Raw genomic sequence first — 20,156 nt, forward strand, 5'->3', positions numbered from 1 at the left:
GCGAGAAGTGCATGGAAAACACCGGAAATTAGGCTGAGTCGTCCCGCTGATAAACTTCCGTATTGTGATTTCGCGGAAAAGCTCCAGGGGCTTGCGTGGACTGTGCCCCGCAAACATGCCGTCGGGCTTAATAGAGTCGCTTGAATGTGGACTGGACTTCATTGAGTTTCTAGGCGACAGAGTGTCAATTACAGACAGAACGGAACTTCGTGACATTTACAACTCTGAATTTAAGGGCAGGTATGGAGCGAAACTACCGTGTCCGATTGTACAAAGTGAAGTTTATACTCATTTGAATTCCCTTATCGCGTTCTCACAGGGAAGGAATAAAAGACTCCACGTTTGCTTCTGTCATTTTTGCTCTGCTCAAGTTCAACAAAGTGACTATAAAGCAGGGGAAAGTTTACGTAAATGCAAGATCCCAGGTAAGTTGTGACGTTTTGTGCGGGAATGTGCCTTTCTTAATAATGAAGACGTGTCATTTGTGTCAGGTTCGCGTGTACTGTGACCAATGGAGAACTCCCAGACGGTCCCCCCAAAGTTCTGGCCCCCAGGTGTCAGCAGGGACTCCCCCACGTGCCTCTGCAGGGACCTCTCCCATCAAGCCTGTGCTCACTCCAAAGAAAAAAATAGTGACAGAAATAGTTAAAAAGTTAAAGGCAAACAGGTGGGACACTCACATTAGATATAGCCAACTTCACTGTGCACTTTTCTTACCGCTTTAATTGCTGTCACATTGGTAATATGACATTTCCCTCACAAGACATTGCAATTATAAACAATAAAACCGCTTATCTATGCATGTGTCAGTCTGAAGTCGAGATAGTTTGATTACTCAGTTAGTTTATAATCATTACAAAGATCAATTAGTTGTAATTTGTTTCAGCCCTAGTTCAGGTCACGTTCAAACCTGTTGATGCTTTCCCCGCATAGAAAGGAGCTGACAGCTGACAAGGGAGGCATTGAGATAACGTCTGACCCGGCAACAAGCGAAGGGAAGATTCAATTCACCGTGGAACATCTGAGAGAGTTGTTCACTGTCAAATTCTGCATCTCCAACAAAGGCACGGACAGAATCCACTTCACCTACTACACCGCCCTTCACCGCATACGCTGTTTCACACTGGAAGACGAGTGCAGGGTGACTAGAGCCTGTCCACTCGGTCTTTGTCCTGGTGAGACAAAACATGATTACAGGCGTGGACTGGACATGGATTCTTTCACTCCTCATGTTTACTGTTCCTACTGTTCTGTTGCAGGAGAAATCTATGAAGTGAAAGTGCTGTACAGGCTAAGCCACCATGGGTATTTTCCGGCCACACTGTACTTTGAATTCTGCTCAGAACTGCCAGGATCGGTGCCTTTCTGTATTGTGCGTGAGATTGAAGCCGCTGCCAGCACACCTTTGGGCGTGGAGCTGGGCCCAGTGGCTCCTTACAAACCATTACAAGCGGTAACATATAAGGCTGTCAAGACTGTCATAGTGGAAGGAGTTCCACCAGTAAGGTGAGTGCATCTCTGGACTTATAAGGCCTGTTGTAATTTCAGGGACCAGAGATGTATTTTGCACATTTAACATTAACAATAATTCTCTCCCACCATCTTGTGCTCTAATGTTTGAAAAATATTATGCACATGAAACTCTTTCAGCAATCTTTCACTCTCGAATTAAGTAGGATTATAAACACTGTCATGGGATAGCATGGAATAATACAGAGAAACTCAAAAACTGAGACTTCCCTTGTGCAGAGGCTTAACCAGTGTATTTTATTGTATCATTGTATTTGTATGTAAAACTGCATTAAACTAACCCTTTATGTGTGTTTTTGGCAGCACTATTATTCAGACCACTACATCAACAAAGAAATTGGGAGACTACAAATACCCCGTCTACCTAAAGGAGTTGGCTAGACAAAGGTTGGAGGACTCCGAGTACCTCTCTGCAACTGCTGGACAGAAACTTGAAGCCGTGAAGTAATACAAAAATCATTATCCACACTGTATATTCTGAAAATGCGTTTTACATTGTTTGTATTTAATTCACAGGAATCTTTTAGACAGCTCTCTAGAGATGAAGAACTATGATCGTTGCTTTGATCTTCTGCTGCACCTTGAGGAGATCCAAATGGAGGTGGACATTCGGAAGTATGACATGCGAAATGAAGTGATGACTTTGGACCAAAGCAACAAGAAGCTGCTTGTACTCCAAGTAAGAAAAATCCTTAATATGTGTTTAGGTATGCTGAAATAAATACTACCTCATTGTATTATTTAGAGTTTGTTCAAAATGTTATGAGAAAAAACATGCCATGTTTATATACTTTTGAATCCAGATTACAGTTTTTAATTTTTCCAAAAAAGTGAATGTATTTATCATTTACACTTACAATTATTTAGAGTTGTGAGATATGATGACTGTGCAGTATTATTCTCTTTACAGGTTCCAGGGGTCGCTGAGAACCGACCCTCTGTGCTCAGAGGAGACTGTCTGAGGGTGTCCAAAGCTGAAGACACAGAGTCGCCCATCACCCTGTATGCTGGATATGTTCACCGAGTAGAGTTGGATAGAGTCAAACTTGGATTCTCCAAGAGGTAAAACATGCAATAAACTTGAACGGTCAACTTATGTCCAAGCGTGTGTACCCTATTTGTTTTAACTTGCTGTTTCAGATTGTTGCAGACCTTTATCAACAACATGAAGTTTAATGTGGAGTTTACTATTAACCGGTTCCCCCTCAAGATGCAACACAGAGCTGTGCAGCTGGCAGTGACCAATGGACTTGGAGATGTGTTGTTTCCAACTAAGGCGGCAAATAGCACTGTTCCAGTGCCCAAGCTCAGGTGATTGCATTTTGTATTCCTAGGTTTTATTTTTAACTACAATATACAGACATTCGGAGAGTACTATGATGCAGACTAGGACAATAGTAAAAGGCAAATACTCATCTACAGTTTTACAGTTTATTCTATTAGTTGTTTTAGCCACTATTTATGACTTTAGATTATTCATTTACTTCTTGTTTTAATTGTAATGTTATATTTTATTATAATTATGGTTAGAAGCACTGGTAGAGCAAGTGTATTTGATATTTTGTGTGCAGCACTTTGGAAACCTTTTGAGTTTACAAAATGTGCTATAATAAATAAAGACCCTCTACAGCAGGGGTGGGCAATTATTTTGCTCCGAGGGCCATATTCGAATCCAGGCAAGTAGCGGAGGGCCGGCATTGGTGTGTGGGGAAAAAAAATCTAAACAATTAGATATCAAATAAAATATAACTTTTCTGTCAAAAATAGGCTTTTGAATCTATTATTTAATTCATTTCACATCATATTTATTAAGGATACAAGTGCAGACAGATTCCTGAGGGCAAAAAAATATATTTTTTCTTTTTTTTAAATATTACTTGGCATGTTTGGTGGGCCGCATTATAAAGACAAATGGGCCACATGTGGCCCGCGGGCCGTAGTTCGCCCACCCCTGCTCTACAGCTAAAAAGACTTGCGTAAATCAGTTCAGTTTGTAAGAAGTTTATTCAAATTTGCTCCCTGGTCAATATTATAGTGCTATCCTTTTTTTTTACAAGGTTAATATATAGAACTGCTGTGTAATTTCACCTTTTGTATCCAGCATGTGTAATAATCAGCTGGAAAACAACCCAGAGCAATTCGCTGCTGTCCAGCGCATTGTAGCTGGCTCTTCAAAGCCTGCGCCACACCTCGTCTTTGGGCCTCCTGGAACTGGAAAGACCATCACTTTGGTAGAGGCCATGAATCAGGTAATTTACTCATCACAGGGTTTTGTTGTTCAGTTTGGCCATAAAGCATTTCTACCAGTATGTTATAATTCACACATGTATATCATGTGAGATGTTTTGTAATGACAATGAATCTTTATTTATAGAGCACTTTCAAAAACATAGTTTTCAATTTTAATGTGATCAAAACGATTGCCTGGTTTGTGTCCCAAGCAGAGTAAGACTTATGATCTCACTTTGTTCAGCTCATAATTGGCCAGAACAAATTCTGTAATGGCCCAATTTGTGTTTGTCAAGCACAATTAAACTAGAAAATACGTAATTTAAAACATTAATAAACGGAAGCATTGACCAGGAAGCCTTGTACAACCATGTGAAAGTATCAGTCTTTTTAAGACGACTTGAGTGCTTTGCTTTGTTGTTAGGTCAGCAGAGCGCACTCCGGGGCCCACATCCTGGCCTGTGCTCCTTCAAACAGTGCCTGTGACCTGCTCTGTGAAAGGCTGTTGGTGCACATGGATGTTGGTCAGGTTTACCGCCTGTACGCCAGCAGCAGGGACCCCAACACTGTTCCCAAGCAGTTTCTGGTGAGCCACAGCTGGGACTGCAACAGTAATCTGTTTACATGTTGTCAGTGCCCTAACAACGTTATCCTGTTTGCACAATCATTTGGAGTTTTGATTCATCTCATCTTAGTCTTAAAGTGCTGTGTGTAAATGTTGGTACAAAATTGCAATTTGGCATCTCAATTTAGAATACTTGGCTTTTTTACATTGTGGTGTAAAAAGTGACAATGAGGTACTGAGATTTTAAAAAATCCTATTTTGTATTTTTTTTTAAATAAAATCGGTTTTATCTGTTCATAGAAACACAGCAATTGGGATGAGAAACAAGATGCATTTATGTATCCTGATAAAAACATTGTGATGAAATACACAATTGCTGTTACCACAATGGTCACCGCTGGCAGGTTGGTACTATTTTATTTATGTTTGTATTTTCAAATCTGCAACTTGAATTTTATTGACTATTTCTCCTGTATTTTGGACATGAAGACTAGTGTCCGTTGGCATTCCCGTTGGACATTTCAGCTATATATTTGTGGATGAAGGAGGCCAGGCTGTGGAGCCAGAGAGTGTAATTGCCATTGCAGGTACTTGAAAAGAACATCAGATTTGGTCATCCATTTTGTATTCAAGGGAAACATTTTAATTTGTGAACGTTCCATTGAAGGTCTCCTCAGTCCAGGGGATGGTCAGCTGGTGCTCGCTGGTGACCCCAAACAGCTCGGGCCAATACTCCGCTCCCCACTGGCTTTACAGTATGGGCTTGGTAAGATGAATCTGAATGGTTTTGCCTTTTTAAAAGAGTTTTGCCTTTTTACAATCGGATCATTTTATTTCCAGGCACTTCTCTGCTGGAAAGACTTATGACTCAGAATGAATTGTATCAAAAAACATCGGACTCTGGCCACTTTGACACTCGCTTTGTAACCAAACTGCTCAGAAACTACAGGTATTTATTACTCATGCTTTGTTCATTTGAATGCTTTAAATGTTGATTGTATTTTACACCCTTTTCATAGATCTCATGCTGCCATCCTAAAAATCCCAAATGAGCTTTTTTATGAAAATGAACTTCAGGTGTTTGCCGACCCATGGGAACGTGAGAACTACTGCAATTGGGAGCACCTGCCAAGAAAGGTTCTGCATTCTTTGAGTAGTTTTGGAATGATTGTATTTTGAAAACTGATTTTTTTGCACATGACTGTCACTGCAGGGCTTCCCTATAATCTTCCACGGGGTCCTGGGGAAGGACGAGAGGGAGGCCAACAGCCCGTCTTTCTTTAACGTTTCAGAGATTGAAGTTCTGATGGATTACCTTGTCAAGCTTATCAAAACACAAGGGAAAAAGAATCTGCCAAAGCTCACTGCCAAAGATATTGGGATTATTTCTCCATACAGGAAACAAGTAGGACTTATTATTGTTCTGGTGAATTATGATCACGTTTTCTCATGACATATTTTGGATAGGTTGAAAAAATCTTAAAAGCCCTGAAATCTGTCAAAGCCGTGAGTCAGTGGAGTGATATCAAAGACCTCAAGGTGGGTAAACTTCAGTGTTCCTTCCAAAATGTATGTGTTGATTTGTAGCTAATACAAGCTTGAATCCTGGACATCCTTGTTTTCAGGTTGGCTCTGTGGAGGAGTTCCAAGGACAGGAGAGAAAGATCATCATGGTTTCCACTGTGCGCAGCAGCATTAACTATGTCAAAATGGACAAGGATTTTAACATAGGCTTTCTTTCCAATGAAAAGGTATGTACAAAATGCCATGTAATGGAAGTTTGGATGGTTTTAATAACTTTGATTTTCTTCACTCTAGAGATTTAATGTGGCCATCACCAGAGCACGGTCTCTTTTGATAGTTGTGGGAAACCCTGTGATTTTAAACAAAGACCCCACTTGGAATAAGTAAGGAATTATAAAGCACATTTTGCACTATGTTAAGTTGTTTAAAAATGTATTTTGTGGATAGGTTCATAAGCTACTGTGTGAACGAGAAGGGGTACACTGGCTTTGACTTCAACGACGCAGAAGGAGAAGACGATGTGGTGTCTCGACTGGCAAATTTGAAAATCTGTGCCGAGGCTGACGGTGTGTATCCAATTAATAATGTGCCGTTTTGATCAATACTGTAACTTGAAGTGCAAATGTTTTTGTTTAAAGTTGAAGCAATGAAAAATTGCATTATCCCAAGCTGAAATTCTATTGGCTTTGCTTTAAACCTTTTTCTTTTCTGGCCACAGATGTTTTGGGGGAGGAGAGTGCCCAGCAGCAGTTTGTTGATCCTGAATTGAAGAATTAGCTCAACTTTCAAACCTGCGTTTAGATATACATTTCACAGTCTTCCCTCTGACAGAATTAACAAAATACTTCTTGTATGCATTTTGAATACTGGTAAATCATGTCTTTTGTCATTGCACAAGAAACTCCAGTTTGAAAATAATATATATATATATAATCAAATTGATTATTTTAAAATGACACATCACAACGTCCCTTGTCTCAAAAAATATTTTATTAACATGTGCCTGTCAGATCAAACATCCATCACTACAACATTTTCAGTTCAGTTTACAAAGTGTTATTACAATAAGCTTTAATATAAATCTGGACTTTTACATTTCATTTAATACTTCTGAATGATACAGTTGTACAACACTGAGGAAATCCCATTTAATCGTAATGATTTGGTGATTATGTGAGCACATGGCAAACTTGCTTTCTAACGCCACCATCGGCATCACGGTCAAGTTTAATTGTGGCACAGTATTTTCCACACCACAGGAGTAAACACATGCATGCTCATAATGTATCATGTTCTGCTCCACATAATGTTCCTTCACAATGGCCTTGTCATCTCCCGACCTCCAATTTCTATTAATTTAAAAGCTACACTGTGTCACTTCTCCGGGAGGGTCCAGAACCTGATCGTCTAAATGGAGATGTTTTTTGACTGCAATGTTACACAGTATGGCATTTACCATCTCTATAGAGACAAACGGGTGATGCCACCAGGGTAAAATAAACAAATGAAAGCTTGTTTTTCAGTGTATTATTGATCAATAATGACGCCTGTAATTGAATAAATGCACGATAAAAGTTTATCAAACGGTGGAACATTCTAGGGAAAATACTAGACAAGCATGTGGTGGACCCTCCCACAGAAAAGTTACAAAATGCCCCTTTAACATCAAGACTGAGTAGAAAATAAATGCCAGCAGTAAATGGTAAATGCCAAATCCCTTTTCACCACACTTTGAGAATTTGTTCATTATACCACACTAGTCATAGCAATGTAGAGGGTACAGCAAACCAAACATTTTGTTGCCCTTGCCCATTTTTAACCCCTAAAAAGCATGTGCTCTTTGACTAGATGTGATAAATGAGGCGTGAACTACGTCTGTGGCGAATAAACGCTCCATAAAATACAGATTCTAAAATAATATGTTCAAAGGCTTGATCCAACTTCAGTCAATGCAACCAGGGAAGAAATATGGAGTCATCTGTGCTTGTTGAAGAATGTTAATGTTATTGCAGTTTATTTTAATATAGTGGTCTGAACTGAAGGGATGAAAATAATTAAATGTCTCTGGATCTAACAAATGACTGTTAAAAACATTAGTATTTGCCAGCTTCAACACACTTCGCCTCAGTTGCTTGTATTTTAACCGAACAACTAATCCCCAAAAAGACTTAACATCACAGAATTTTATCTTTTGAAAAATCAAATGATGAATCTTATTTCCAAACCATCACTAACGCGCGCCTCTAAAACATCATCTCCAATTTCCAAAGTGAGCACCTGGCCTATCTGTCCAGTAAGGCACAACAGGACAGAGAAGGCACTGGGAAAAACAAACTCAAACACCACTAGACTTCTCAAAAACATTTCAAGAATGTCACCCAACAAGAAATATCCACATGGCAAAGGGTAACAACTTTATTCCATGACTGACCATTCCCGTGCAAAACAGATTCCAACTGGGGGTGTGACACTCGACTCATTGTGGCTAAAGAAGAGATGAACTCAGTCACTCACAATAAATAAACAAGGGATATTTTGCCAGGCCTCAACGCTCTGCAGCAGCCATTGTGCATAGTTGAGTCATTCTGGTGCATGCATCGCAACTGGACATTTCTTATCCTTCCATCTGGGTCCACTAAACAGATAACGATTTATGAAGCGTCGCTTGTTTCGAGATAAGGTTGTACTCAAAAGTCAGGAGCAGACTAAACATGGCAAATGTCAAGGAAACACTGATGTCGGGAGGAACAAAGATGGAACTCTCAGGACTACAAAGCGTATGCCTTCACTCAGGTTTCAAGGTGACAACATGGTCGTCGGTGGATCTACAGTACGGTGTAGTTTGAAATACTAGTTCGCCGGCAGTTAAGAAAACGCGCAAGGATGTACAAACTAAAGGAGAAGGCACCTGAAAATACTGTTTGTTTTTTTTCTTCCAATAACTGCACCTCACGAGACGAAACGTACGAATGTGTGAAAGCTAGCGTGACCTCTTGGCGGAGCGAATAAGCGTCTATCGTCGCCTCGTTACAAGTATAAAGAAAAGTATTTGCAAAGACAGTTAAAAATGTTAAATCAACAACAACTAAGCACGTTCGGAGACCATGTCCGTTTCATGTATAATGGCTTCCTGCATGAGTCTGTGTATGTGTGTAGATACAGAGCTTTCATTTGGTAAAAAGGACAGTCCTTTTCTTATTGGTCAGCGGACTCGGTGTGTTGAAAGGCCGAGGCTCTTCACAGTAAAACGCAGCCCTTTCTCTTCTTGCGCTTGCGAACTTCAAGGGCCGCTCTCGTAGCCATCTCGAACACCTCTCTCACTCCTTCCTTAGTTTTAGCGGAGCACTCCAAGCAGTTGACCGCGCCGATACGAGTGGCCATCTCCCTGCCTTCCTCTGGCTTCACTGGTTCCTGTAGAAAGAAAACGGAAGAGCTCTGACCTTACTTTACATTACACTCGCGACGCCTAAATCTTCGAGCGTCAAAAGGTCAACCCGCCAACATTCCCCCGCACGGTCGTGTGAATATTTGTGCGTTGAAATGATGACCGCGTGAAACTCTTTGTTCCCGATTTGAACCGATAGAAAAAGCTGACGGTGGCGTCGGGAAAGCAGGAGGGCTTTGTCAACATGTTCCCATTATTGAGCGGAGCCGAGACAGAATAGGTCCTTCTCATTGACACAGTGGGGCCGTTGTGGTCAGTGACAGTAGCAGCCTTTACAGACCACCGGCACTTTTTTGCCTCCCAGACTAATTTCCATGAAAAGATTAAGGAGCAATTTTATGAATACATTGTTCAGTGAAACTATCTGACTTACAGCAAAATGATGTATTGCTATTCGGGCACATTTAAACAAATACAGATTGGTATTAGAGGAGCATGGTACAAAACGACTTAAATAAAATGACATGTATAACAAGCAGATATGTATTAGAAAGTGTTAGTTTGTGCACATCTTTCGCTCTCTATAAACCAATTATTTTTGTCTCTCTGCAGACGTCGTTTTGGCACAAACGTTGATATTGATCAGGGTTTTACAACTTGAAGTACTGCTCTCCCCTCTTTAATCCAAATAGTTGTTTTCAAAAGTAGGTTTGTTGTAAAAACCCTTTATATAACTTGATGCACGGTAAAGTTTTTAAGATCAAACATGTCTCCTAATAATGTATGACCCTCTGAGGTGCTGTACCTGCTTCATTTTGGCCAACTCCCTCCGCGTGTGCTCGTCATTCCTCAGGTCCTTCTTGTTCCCAACCAGGATGATGGGGACATTCGGACAGAAGTGTTTCACCTCTGGCGTCCATTTTTCTGGAATGTTCTCTGTCCCAGGAGAAACAAGAAGAGAGTTAAAATCCTAAAGAAGAAATGGGAACGGTGCAGCCACTGAGCACCTTCTAGTGATGGATTACGCAGCGCTGTGCTCCAGGCCGGGTTGTTTTTAGCCATATTAAAACGCGCTCCCATCAAGGGTATTATGTCCCCTGTAATTTCAAAGTTCAAACGCTTTACCTAAACTGTCCGGGCTGTCGATGGAGAAGCACATTAAGATGACGTCAGTATCGGGGTACGACAGTGGTCTGAGCCTGTCATAGTCCTCTTGGCCCGCCGTGTCCCACAACGCCAACTCCACCTGAAATAAAAAATATATATATACAGTATATTAAAGTACAATCTTATTCAATATCTGCTTTTGTATAAATATGAACATTAATGTGGTCAAGATTGAAACAAGGTCAATGAGTCTTGCACATTTAAAAGGGTCAGCGATGTAACATTTTTGTCTGGCACTTGCTGGTCTCCATGGAGATGCAATTGCTTTGCCTGGAATGTTCTACAGTATGGCATTAAACTGATACATCGTGCCTTTATTCAAGTATGTGCACTAATTGTTGTAACGTGGCCTGAAGGCGTTGCCCGATTGTCTACTTGCCATACTGTAGAATATTCCAGGCAAAGCAATTACATCTCCATGGCAACAAGTAACTGGAAGACTCGCCATCAGAAACCTTTATGGTGGTTTCATACAGTTGAAAGTGTTCAGTGCCATTATTGTCTTACAAGGTGGGTTCTAGCTCTTACACCACCTTCAATACTAACTAAAGACATGATTTAGATTCCAAATATCTGAGCTTCTATAATAGAAAAAGCAAAAACAACAAAGCGATTTTGAGTTCAATAACTATTGTTAGAGCGATTAAAAACACACAAACATCAACCTGGCTGTAATGACTTTGTGACGAGCTACTGCGCCCCATTTTGTGAGTGTGTTTATTGGTGTGACAAAAAGAAACTGTCTTTGCTTATCCAACTGGTTTTAATTAATGACATTATCATCGTTATTGAGCACATTTTAATCCTGAGGTGGGCCTGGTTTTGTTTTATTCCTCGACAGGTTATTTTCAGGTTTAGTCTTGGTTTAGTCCCAATTTTGATGTGATGAATGTGTGACTGCACCCTAAACCCCCACCATGATGACTCAAAGAGTGAAAGATATTATTAAACAATGTGCTGCAGTTCTGACTAAACCAGCCTCCTAAGCTTGTTATGTTGTAGTGGGAATGAACGGGCCGAGCCTCATCCTATGACACCACCCATTAATTCAATTAGGCAAAGTGGCAGATTATCCCACATCAAACCAGATACCTTCTCTTCCTGTTCGGCCAGTATTATCTGTACCATTGTCTCTACCCATAATGTTTTACTGACTTACTAAACACTAGGAGTTGACAATGTGCGTGGTATATTGTTGCTAAGCTCACAAAGCAAAACCATCAGTCAAAAATCCCAGAATAGCAGTTTGCAGAGGCAGAAGATGGGAGGTGGCTCCACACTGGTGCTAATGTTCCCACTGGTCTTAGCATAAGCTGCAGTCTATGGGGAGGAAATGAGAGGAAAACAGCTATTTTAGGCGCCGTCCAGTTCATTGAAGGAGCAACAAAGAGAAGATATTTAACCACAAAGGAAAGACTAAATGAGGAACACTGAATTTAACTAATGTCTTGTGTTGTATTGGCTATCTACCTGCGTTGCACCAATGAAATTTCCCCATGTGGGACAATAAAGGAATATCTTATCTTATCTTATATTTTTGTTAAGGTTTAAACCTTTGCCATCTACAATAGTATGATAACAGAACAGTGGTAAAAAAAAAAAAGTCTATAGGGAAATAATGGTATGTGCCCCTTCTTCCATTTGAGGCGTCCTGCAAATGCTTTATTAGTCATGTAACTGTAGATGCATTTTTCCATAGCAACTGTTAAACGTTTGTACAATTTTGTGGCTGAGCTAGTATGTTTTCACACAATTGAAGCTATCTTTACTGTTCTTCTACTAAGTGTGGACCAGGAAATAGGCCTTGTTTATCAGTTAGGGGAGTGAGAGGGTCGTGAGGAAGGGCCAAGGCTTTGCCAAAAGACACTCCTGTTCCCCGTCTGAACAGGAAGCAGGAAAGTAGAGTCATTTCCTGTTTTGCGAAGTGGTGATCCAGCAGCGGTGGTCAGCACCAGAGAACAAAGCCTGTTGAATGTTGAGCTGTCAACTTGTATTTTACACATCAAGTCTGTTCGTTTTACTAAGGTATTATGAATTCAGCAGCTATACATTACTATATAATCTCACTCTTTTTAACAGTTTTAATGACTATTGAAAAATATGGGGTTATTTTTCACACCAACATGATTTGTCGGCACGACTAAAATCATGCAGGTCAATTTAATGGACACCACATTATTTACATACTTATTCATGTACTTTTAATAATTCACTGATAACAACAACACCCCCTGGAAATGTGTGTGTTCATGCGTATACAGACCTGCTTTCCATCCACCTCAATATCAGCAATGTAGTTTTCGAACACAGTGGGAACATAGACTTCAGGAAACTGGTCTTTACTGAACACGATGAGTAGACAGGTTTTCCCGCACGCTCCATCGCCCACAATCACCAGCTTCTTCCGAATGGCAGCCATGTCTGTCAAAAACAAAAAGATGTTCTTGAGAGGAGAGACAATAACAGATGTCGTCTTTATGATTTGATCATTTATTTCATCTTAATAACCAGGAAATTCAGAATGCCATTTGCGGTCGAGTCTTGGCCCCTGTGTTAAATTGGGATTAGGAACTATAATAATAATAATTTCATATACTGTAGTGCATTTTAACTATTAACAGAGACATTATGGAGACCACAAACAAAAAGGCCTTGTCAGAAGCAGCTCAGAGAACAAGCTGGAACTTGAAGGTATGTGCTATCAGGACATTACTGCTGCTATGTCTTGTGCAAGGTATTCTGGGAAGTATAGCAGCTGTGGATAGTGTCCTAGCAGAAAATACACACAAGAAACACCTTCAGGGGTCCAGGTGCTTTGTGTTCCAGTTTTTAGCAAATGGAGGAAAAAACACAATGTCAGAGGAAGGACTAAATTATGTAGGGTAAATATACTGCAGTCGGTGTAATTACTTAGTCAGGGCATGCTATACAATGAGCATATGTGCCATGCTGTAAAGTCATGTGAATGTTTGTCATGAAAATTGATGCATCTGCGTTGTTTTAATTTAACAACTCGCATAAAAAGCTAGAACAAATAAACCTGATCTGTTTGCTAACGCATGTACCACAACTGTGCTGGTTCTGCTCGGTCTCCTGTGTGGATGTGATGGATGAGCCTCACTGCTCGCAGCAGCTGTGCATAAACTCATTTGGCTCCTCACCTCATCCACTTTCTGCCAGACGGTCCTGACAGTACTGCGCCTCACCAGGGCAGCCACTTATCAGGAAAATTCATCTGTGAACGCTGCAGGCCAAAGGGAACTCATCTGCCCCGCTGCCACTAGCCTTCATCTCTGCACACTTTGCACAATTATTTAGTCAAGTCACCAGCAGTCCAGACCAGGCAAACACTGACCAAAGGCAAGACTTCAGCGGGCTGGATCCAGAGAGAAACACACTATCAAAGGTATTCTGTTATCACAACCATCAATGTCAAAAACATTCCTTGTCTTCATTTATCCTACTGAGGAATATCTATTACAGCAAAAAAGTCATCATGGATATGGAAGTCCAAACATAATGCCACTTTCGCCTTTGTTCAGAATCAATCTAATATCTTGGTTTCCCAATCCTAATCAGAGGGAAAATGGCTGGTCTGAAGATCAAACTCCTGGTGTAATGAGGGAGAACCACTCCATCATGAACCAAGAAATATAAACTAGCCCTAATTAGGGCATGAGGTGCCAAATTGGGACCTTAGTGCAGTCCCAATTTGAATGCAACCTACATTGAAGTTTCAATACATCTGAGCCCTGAATAAAACAGAATAAAAAGTTACTGCAGACTGAACAGACTCATATCCCATAATATGAGAGAGAAGGGACTCATTTCCATGAGTATTGCTTGGCGTAACCTGCAGCCTTCCAGGAAATGCTGGGCATGTGTGAGACAGGACAGTTTATGGAAATCGTGGTTACATTGCTTCTCTTATGGAAAAGTCTGGTCATGGCTTGTGACACCTTCTGATTCCTTGGCCCCGAAGCTCTTTCCCACTGGAGGAGTCAAAGCCAAAAAACTGTCAAAGGACATTGACAATGTTATAAGACTTACACAGTTTTATAGTTAAGACTAGTCGACTGAAGCCCCCTTTACAGAATCCTCCCCTGGAAAACTAAACAGCTCACTTCCTAATGGGTGGGCGGGGCATCTGGCAGCTACTCTGTTTTGACAAGCCTTGGCAACAGAGGAAGGGTCTCCAAACTGTAAAATAAATTAAGTTTCATTCAATACAATCGTGAGTATTTGTATACATGTGTGTGTCTAGTGTTTACTCAGTGTGGCTAGAACAAATAAGAAGAATGTCATTTCGGTATGATTTTATATTGATTACATCCATTCCAAGTAAAGTCGCAGTTGTATTGTAATATTTAGAACTCCAAATACAGTGTTCAATACAGAAAAAAACATTATACAATCCATTTGCTATTTCAGCCCTTTATGTCTTGAGTTCCAAACAAAGGTAAATTGGGACATCTTGACACACTATACAAGAAAATGACTCTTGACAAAGCTCCATAAGGTCACAAGACGCTCCAAATCCTCCTATTTATGACAACCAATTGCTTTGGTTAAGACACTAATGGAAACTAATTACAGAGACAACAGAATAGGGCGTAGAGACTGCCACTAAAACGACTAATGTGCCTCATCAACTTCCGGTGTTAGGAATTAATCATTGTTCTCCACAAAGTAAAGACTAATAATTATCCACAGCTTTGACCAAATGACTACATTTCATCATTGGAAATATATTTGAGCACAATGGGAGTCAAACTGGTGATGTGTGAAAGTCGTCAATGATCAAGTATGCATTGTTCATGCTCGGGGAAATAAAACTTAAAGCTCTTTATCCATTGTGTATTTGTTTTGAATCAATACGAATTACATTTGTCATTTTGCCCAGCCTTAAATGTGTCTACTTTTTCCCCTCATGCTAATAACATAACGTATGAATGGATTTTCGAAAGACATTATTTCACTCTCTTCCCCAGTTTGCTTTTTTCTGGCAGGCACAAAATATTTTCAAGTGACTATTGTTGCTGTAATCATGCACTTCAGTTTAAAGTATGCAGCTTCAATTTCAAACACTGAACAAAACATTTCTGCTTCTTTGCTCCCGACAATGGCAAGTGTCAAACCTAGCGACAGCACCCGCCTCATTGCATTCGGAATACGTATCATTATCTTAAATATATTTGACACATGTTTGAACTGAACTGGGATCCTGTTACAACACAAGCAGCTATTAAAACCAAAAAGGTGAGGGGGAAAGAGCTACAACGTTGTACAACTATTTGAGTAATGCCGGGTTAATGAACAACACTGACCTCTTTCGTTCCTTCTGAGAGGTCTCCTGAGGCTTAGGGGCCAGTCGTTATGCAACAAGTTGAGTGGAGTAAGCATAGGCCAGAGTGTGACCCCCGCCATGAGGTGGAGCTGCCCTTTAGTACGAGTTAATGTCAACACTCTACAAAGCTTGTACAAATGGATCAGCGTTGCTCCTCCGGTGGCGTTTTTCATTGGATTTGGGAAATGTTTGTACTGTCTAAACCTCTGTCCCCCGTGAACATGTGTTCAAACATTTGAAAGATCAGCCGATATTCTCGATGAATGTTTGGTTGTTGTTGAAAGAGTTGTCAGACAGGCTGTAGTTGGCCTTCTTCAAATAAATTTAACATTTTGACTAATATAGCAAGATAAATATTTGCAATGGCTACAAGAACAGGACATGGGGGAAACAAAATGGCCACACAAAACTGAAGCAGATAGCACAGGACTATAATCTAGTTGTTGTTTTTTCTCCATAAAAAGTACCTAATTATCAAGTTTTCAAACCAGATCCAAGGTTTTTTGCCTTATAAACAAGTCGGTCTAATCTCTCATTTGTCCAGAAAATGTCTACAAAAGCAGATTTGAAGTCATTTTTCACCAATAGCATTTACAAATTCACTGTAATTTTAAGGCAGATTTTCATTGCACTCCTGCACGTCTGTGAGAAATGGGCCAAAGTTCATGAAGTGTATGTGCAGGGCTAAGAAGGCGAAGTGAGCAGACATCCTGGTGCAGTGGACACAAGCTGACACAAGCTGTCCACTCAGCCTAAACCCGCACATGCAAACACTAATCTGACTAACCCTGACAGCCCCAGGCAGCACACATCATGGAGCCACTAAGGGACCTCCCTGGAATGCAACTGGCCATGACAAATCAAGCATTCTCACGTAATACTCAACCATCTTTATTTAGGATGGCTCGTTTTGACTCATGTTCAAGGAGGGCCGTGTAACAGAGAACTTTACAACTGGGCAAATACCAACCATAAATATTGCAAAACCAACCAAAATGTACCTTAAACTGTACTGTTCTTGCATCGTTTTTAATTTATATACCTTAAAAACGTAATTAGAATATCAACAAATGCGTTACTTTTGATACTAAAGATTATGTGACGTCACTTTTCTTTTACCTCCAACTGCAGCACGTGTAAAATAACCGAGCAGCTCAAACAGACGAGCCTAATGTTGCCTCCGCTTGCTGCAAGATTTAAGTTCAATTCAATTTCCGCATGGCATTGTTATTCGCGGTTATTTACAAGTTGCCGCTGTGTCCCCCACTTCCCTCTGGGTGATGCAGATGCCCTGCCCTGACCTATGGACACTCACTAGCCCCATGTGACCTCTCAGGGCCCCCCACATCCTTTCAACTGCTACAATCAACCAACTCAACGCGTTTTGCAATGGAAAGTGTAGTGGTGTACAGTCTCTGCCAGCCTGGTGCGACAGGGGAGGGCGTGTGGCACAAATTAAAAAGGCATAGAAAAGGCGTAAGCATGGGTCAACAACAATATTTGAATATATAACTGCCCTGGACATGTAATAATGAACTGTATTGTATGAGTTTTATTTTTGCTATATCATGTTTAGATTGTGGAAACAGCTGGTGGACTTTCTTAAAACTGAAAAGCAACGTTAAAACAACAAAAAACTCCTTAGGCTTCGCTGTTATGATTGTGCTATGATAACGGCAGTCCACTTCACTTTTCTGACAGTATAAGCTTATATGAGAATGCCAGATTTGAAGTGCAGCAAAATTAAGCACAGTTGCTGCCACGCCTTGCTGTTTTTTTCGTTGTTTTTTTTTTAAGTTTGACAACTCAAAAATCCCAAATGCAAAAGGCCTGACGCCATGACTGCTGAACAGATATTTCATTATGGCAGCCTAGAAACCAAGGATGCGCCGCTTGGCTCTAAAACGCGAGGCGGCCATGATTCACGTTTGTTTAATGAGTCGGGTCATGACAGAAAGGGCTCGCGGAGAAGAACCACCATCCTGTCGCTGCTCGTACTCCTAATCTCTGTAGAGGAACACAAACATTTTCATTGCCATTGGAGTTAACTATTTAGAGTCTAAATCTACGCAAAAAAACAAACAAAACAAAGCCATAATATGAATTGTGTGTGCTTGTACATAAGAAGCATTGATTCACCTCCCTTTATCATATTATACATGGGTTTCAGAGTGTTGAAAATCCAGCACCGTTGCCATAGCAATTGACATTCAGATCTTTTGAATGGGCAAAAGTCACAAAAGTGTCACTAATAAGCCGGAAGCTGAAACAGAAATAGCTCAAATGGACCATCATGTGAAAAATGTTATTCAAAAAAAACATACAAATGCTGTTCTGTCATCTTTGTTTTACAGTATAAAATGTAAAGAAACATATTGAAATGGCCTACATAACAAATTCCAACAATTTCATCTGCACAAACAAAGCATTTGATACCAGTGGCATACCAAACATAATGAATCTGGTAGTTGCAGGGCCATAAATCAAAGTTTGCTGTAATCTACAACATCAACGGTGGAAGGCAAAACTGGGTTATGTAAGAAAACAAAACAACACTAAGCACATAAAAAAGACATAGCAACTGATTCAAACAAAGCATCTCATTTTGATACAAGCCAAATAGCCAAAGTTCAGGGCCATAGCGGCTGCACTAACGCACCCACGCGACTTTATCATTACATAAATGTACAATTGGCACAAAATCAAAACCACAAAGCCAAAGAAATCCCGTGTTCCAAAGCTCAGAAATGCCCCGTTCCCAGATTTGTCATGCGTTGCTCATGTCATGGGGTCGCGGCTGCAGGGGCTGGACACATTGTACACAGGACCTGGAACTATGTAGCGATCAACAGTTGTGCAAGCCCCACAAACAAACAAACAAACAAACCAAACTAAACTCAAAGCACGTCGAGCAGGCTGAATGATAACAGACGCGCCATCACGGATTAAACTATTACCTAAACTGGAAAAAGACCAAATCCTGAATGAGGACGAGCCGCCGCCTTCTCCTCCTCCTCCACCTCCTCCTCCCGACGAAGTAGCGCAACTAAGCTATAATCAGGCTGACAACTTGTGCAAAAGTAACTCGTGTTCCATAGTTACCTGTCGCGAGCCGGATCAATCTTTGAAATGTGCTGTAACGTCCTCTATTCCCCTGGTTTTCTTCGCGGCGCACGCAGACACGGGCACTTCTTACTGCAGTATTGGCTAATTTTCCAGAGTGCTGCTGAGGAGCTGGGCAGGCGAGGAGGCCACGCCTCCTACAGCAGGGGGCGTCGAGGAGCGCCGCTTCCTGTTCAGCCTTTCACAGTAAAAGTTTGCTCCTCATGTTGTTTTGATATTATAATAGATCCATGGTTTGTCCACAGTAAAAAAAAAAAAAAAACATCAATCCGTGTCTTCTGCTGCATTATGCTTTTTAAGTAGTGCCAGAACTTTGGTTTTGATGTACTGCCATTGATTGTTTGAATATTTGTCGATCACACGGAAATAGGGAATTACAATTAAATCAGCAATGGTCGATAATAATTTCATGTTTATACAGGTATACAAATACATGTTTGTCTCAAGTACGGCATTAGAACGTATTAGAAAATAGCACACATTTATAATTTGAACACTGGCCTACACCGATTGATAATAATCACCACAAGTGTTCTCAACTAGGGGGACACGATGACCCAGATGTAAGACACAGGGTCTGTCTGGCTACTGCACAATCACTTCCATTGTATAATTATTGGAAACATTCAAAATACATTTAGATGTCGAAAAAATGCACCCAAGTTAAACAAGAATATCATATCTTGGAAACATAGGCCGATGTTGAAAACAAACCCCATTTGCCAACTTAATCTGAATGGAAGATGATGCAGTCGCTCACGTACGAGACACACGTCTCTAACTAACCTCATGGAGACGTGTATTTATTCCTAAGAGCCCTCGTGTGTTTCCGGTGACGCCATCCATCACTGCGGGTGGCTTGACGCTTCTGCTGCAGGCGCTGGAGTCGCCCGTGTCTCCTCCTCCTCCTCTCGGTCAAAGATGACATCATCCATAGTACCGAGGCTCGTGCAACAGGAGGCTGGGTACGGATGTCAGCACTGCGCTGCTAGGGAGGAATACTATTATCCCTTTAGCACATATTTGTGCATGCATAATCAAGTGATACATGCAATTTATATTTAACATGATTAATGGGGCAAAGCAAGACCTCTTTACGGCTGACTGGCATTGCTATTCCAGTTTTTACAGGTAGATGAAGGAAGAAATTAGATAAAATAGAGAATTAACTATAATATAGAATAATTTTAATAAAAATGCTGTCCAGATATATAAAGACATCCTGGTTTAAAGGGGTGTAAAAGGGCGCATTGAAACATGGATACGCCCCTTGGTGTGAGTGCCCC

At 40.8% G+C, this 20,156-nt stretch overlaps 3 protein-coding genes across 4 annotated transcripts in view; 1 reads left to right on the forward strand and 2 right to left on the reverse strand.

Moving 5' to 3' along the window:
- Positions 1 to 26: 26 nt before the first annotated feature.
- Positions 27 to 7,804, forward strand: mov10a (Mov10 RNA helicase a). The gene is made up of 22 exons (XM_072452102.1): positions 27 to 240; positions 320 to 425; positions 492 to 667; positions 934 to 1,175; positions 1,260 to 1,506; positions 1,834 to 1,974; positions 2,047 to 2,209; positions 2,441 to 2,592; positions 2,671 to 2,841; positions 3,632 to 3,779; positions 4,184 to 4,345; positions 4,625 to 4,728; positions 4,814 to 4,911; positions 4,992 to 5,090; positions 5,165 to 5,273; positions 5,344 to 5,461; positions 5,538 to 5,729; positions 5,792 to 5,863; positions 5,950 to 6,075; positions 6,143 to 6,231; positions 6,296 to 6,414; positions 6,567 to 7,804. Exons 1-22 carry the CDS (start codon positions 116 to 118, stop codon positions 6,623 to 6,625), a joined length of 3,018 nt encoding a protein of 1,005 aa, XP_072308203.1. The 5' UTR covers positions 27 to 115; the 3' UTR covers positions 6,626 to 7,804.
- LOC140365597 (rho-related GTP-binding protein RhoC-like) lies at positions 6,823 to 19,010 on the reverse strand. Of its 2 annotated transcripts, none has more exons than XM_072452111.1 (5): positions 18,850 to 19,010; positions 12,664 to 12,821; positions 10,359 to 10,479; positions 10,039 to 10,169; positions 6,823 to 9,259 (listed from the first exon to the last, which is right to left on the reverse strand). In XM_072452111.1, exons 2-5 carry the CDS (start codon positions 12,817 to 12,819, stop codon positions 9,086 to 9,088), a joined length of 582 nt encoding a protein of 193 aa, XP_072308212.1. In that variant the 5' UTR covers positions 12,820 to 12,821; positions 18,850 to 19,010; the 3' UTR covers positions 6,823 to 9,085. The 2 variants fall into 2 exon arrangements, with proteins under 2 accessions (XP_072308212.1, XP_072308213.1); XM_072452112.1 differs by lacking the exon at positions 18,850 to 19,010 and adding an exon at positions 18,705 to 18,728.
- Positions 15,695 to 20,156, reverse strand: part of rplp2 (ribosomal protein, large P2) — a 389,081-nt gene continuing 384,619 nt past the window's right edge. Inside the window, exon 5 of the mRNA XM_072452118.1 lies at positions 15,695 to 15,735. Coding sequence (XP_072308219.1) covers positions 15,710 to 15,735 — 26 coding nt within the window. The 3' untranslated portion in view covers positions 15,695 to 15,709. The remainder of the gene's footprint in view (positions 15,736 to 20,156) is intronic.

This window comes from Eucyclogobius newberryi, unplaced genomic scaffold (assembly GCF_026437365.1).
Source record: "Eucyclogobius newberryi isolate DKJ021-1_F unplaced genomic scaffold, fEucNew1.0.hap1 SCAF_19, whole genome shotgun sequence".
Lineage (NCBI taxonomy): Eukaryota > Metazoa > Chordata > Actinopteri > Gobiiformes > Gobiidae > Eucyclogobius > Eucyclogobius newberryi.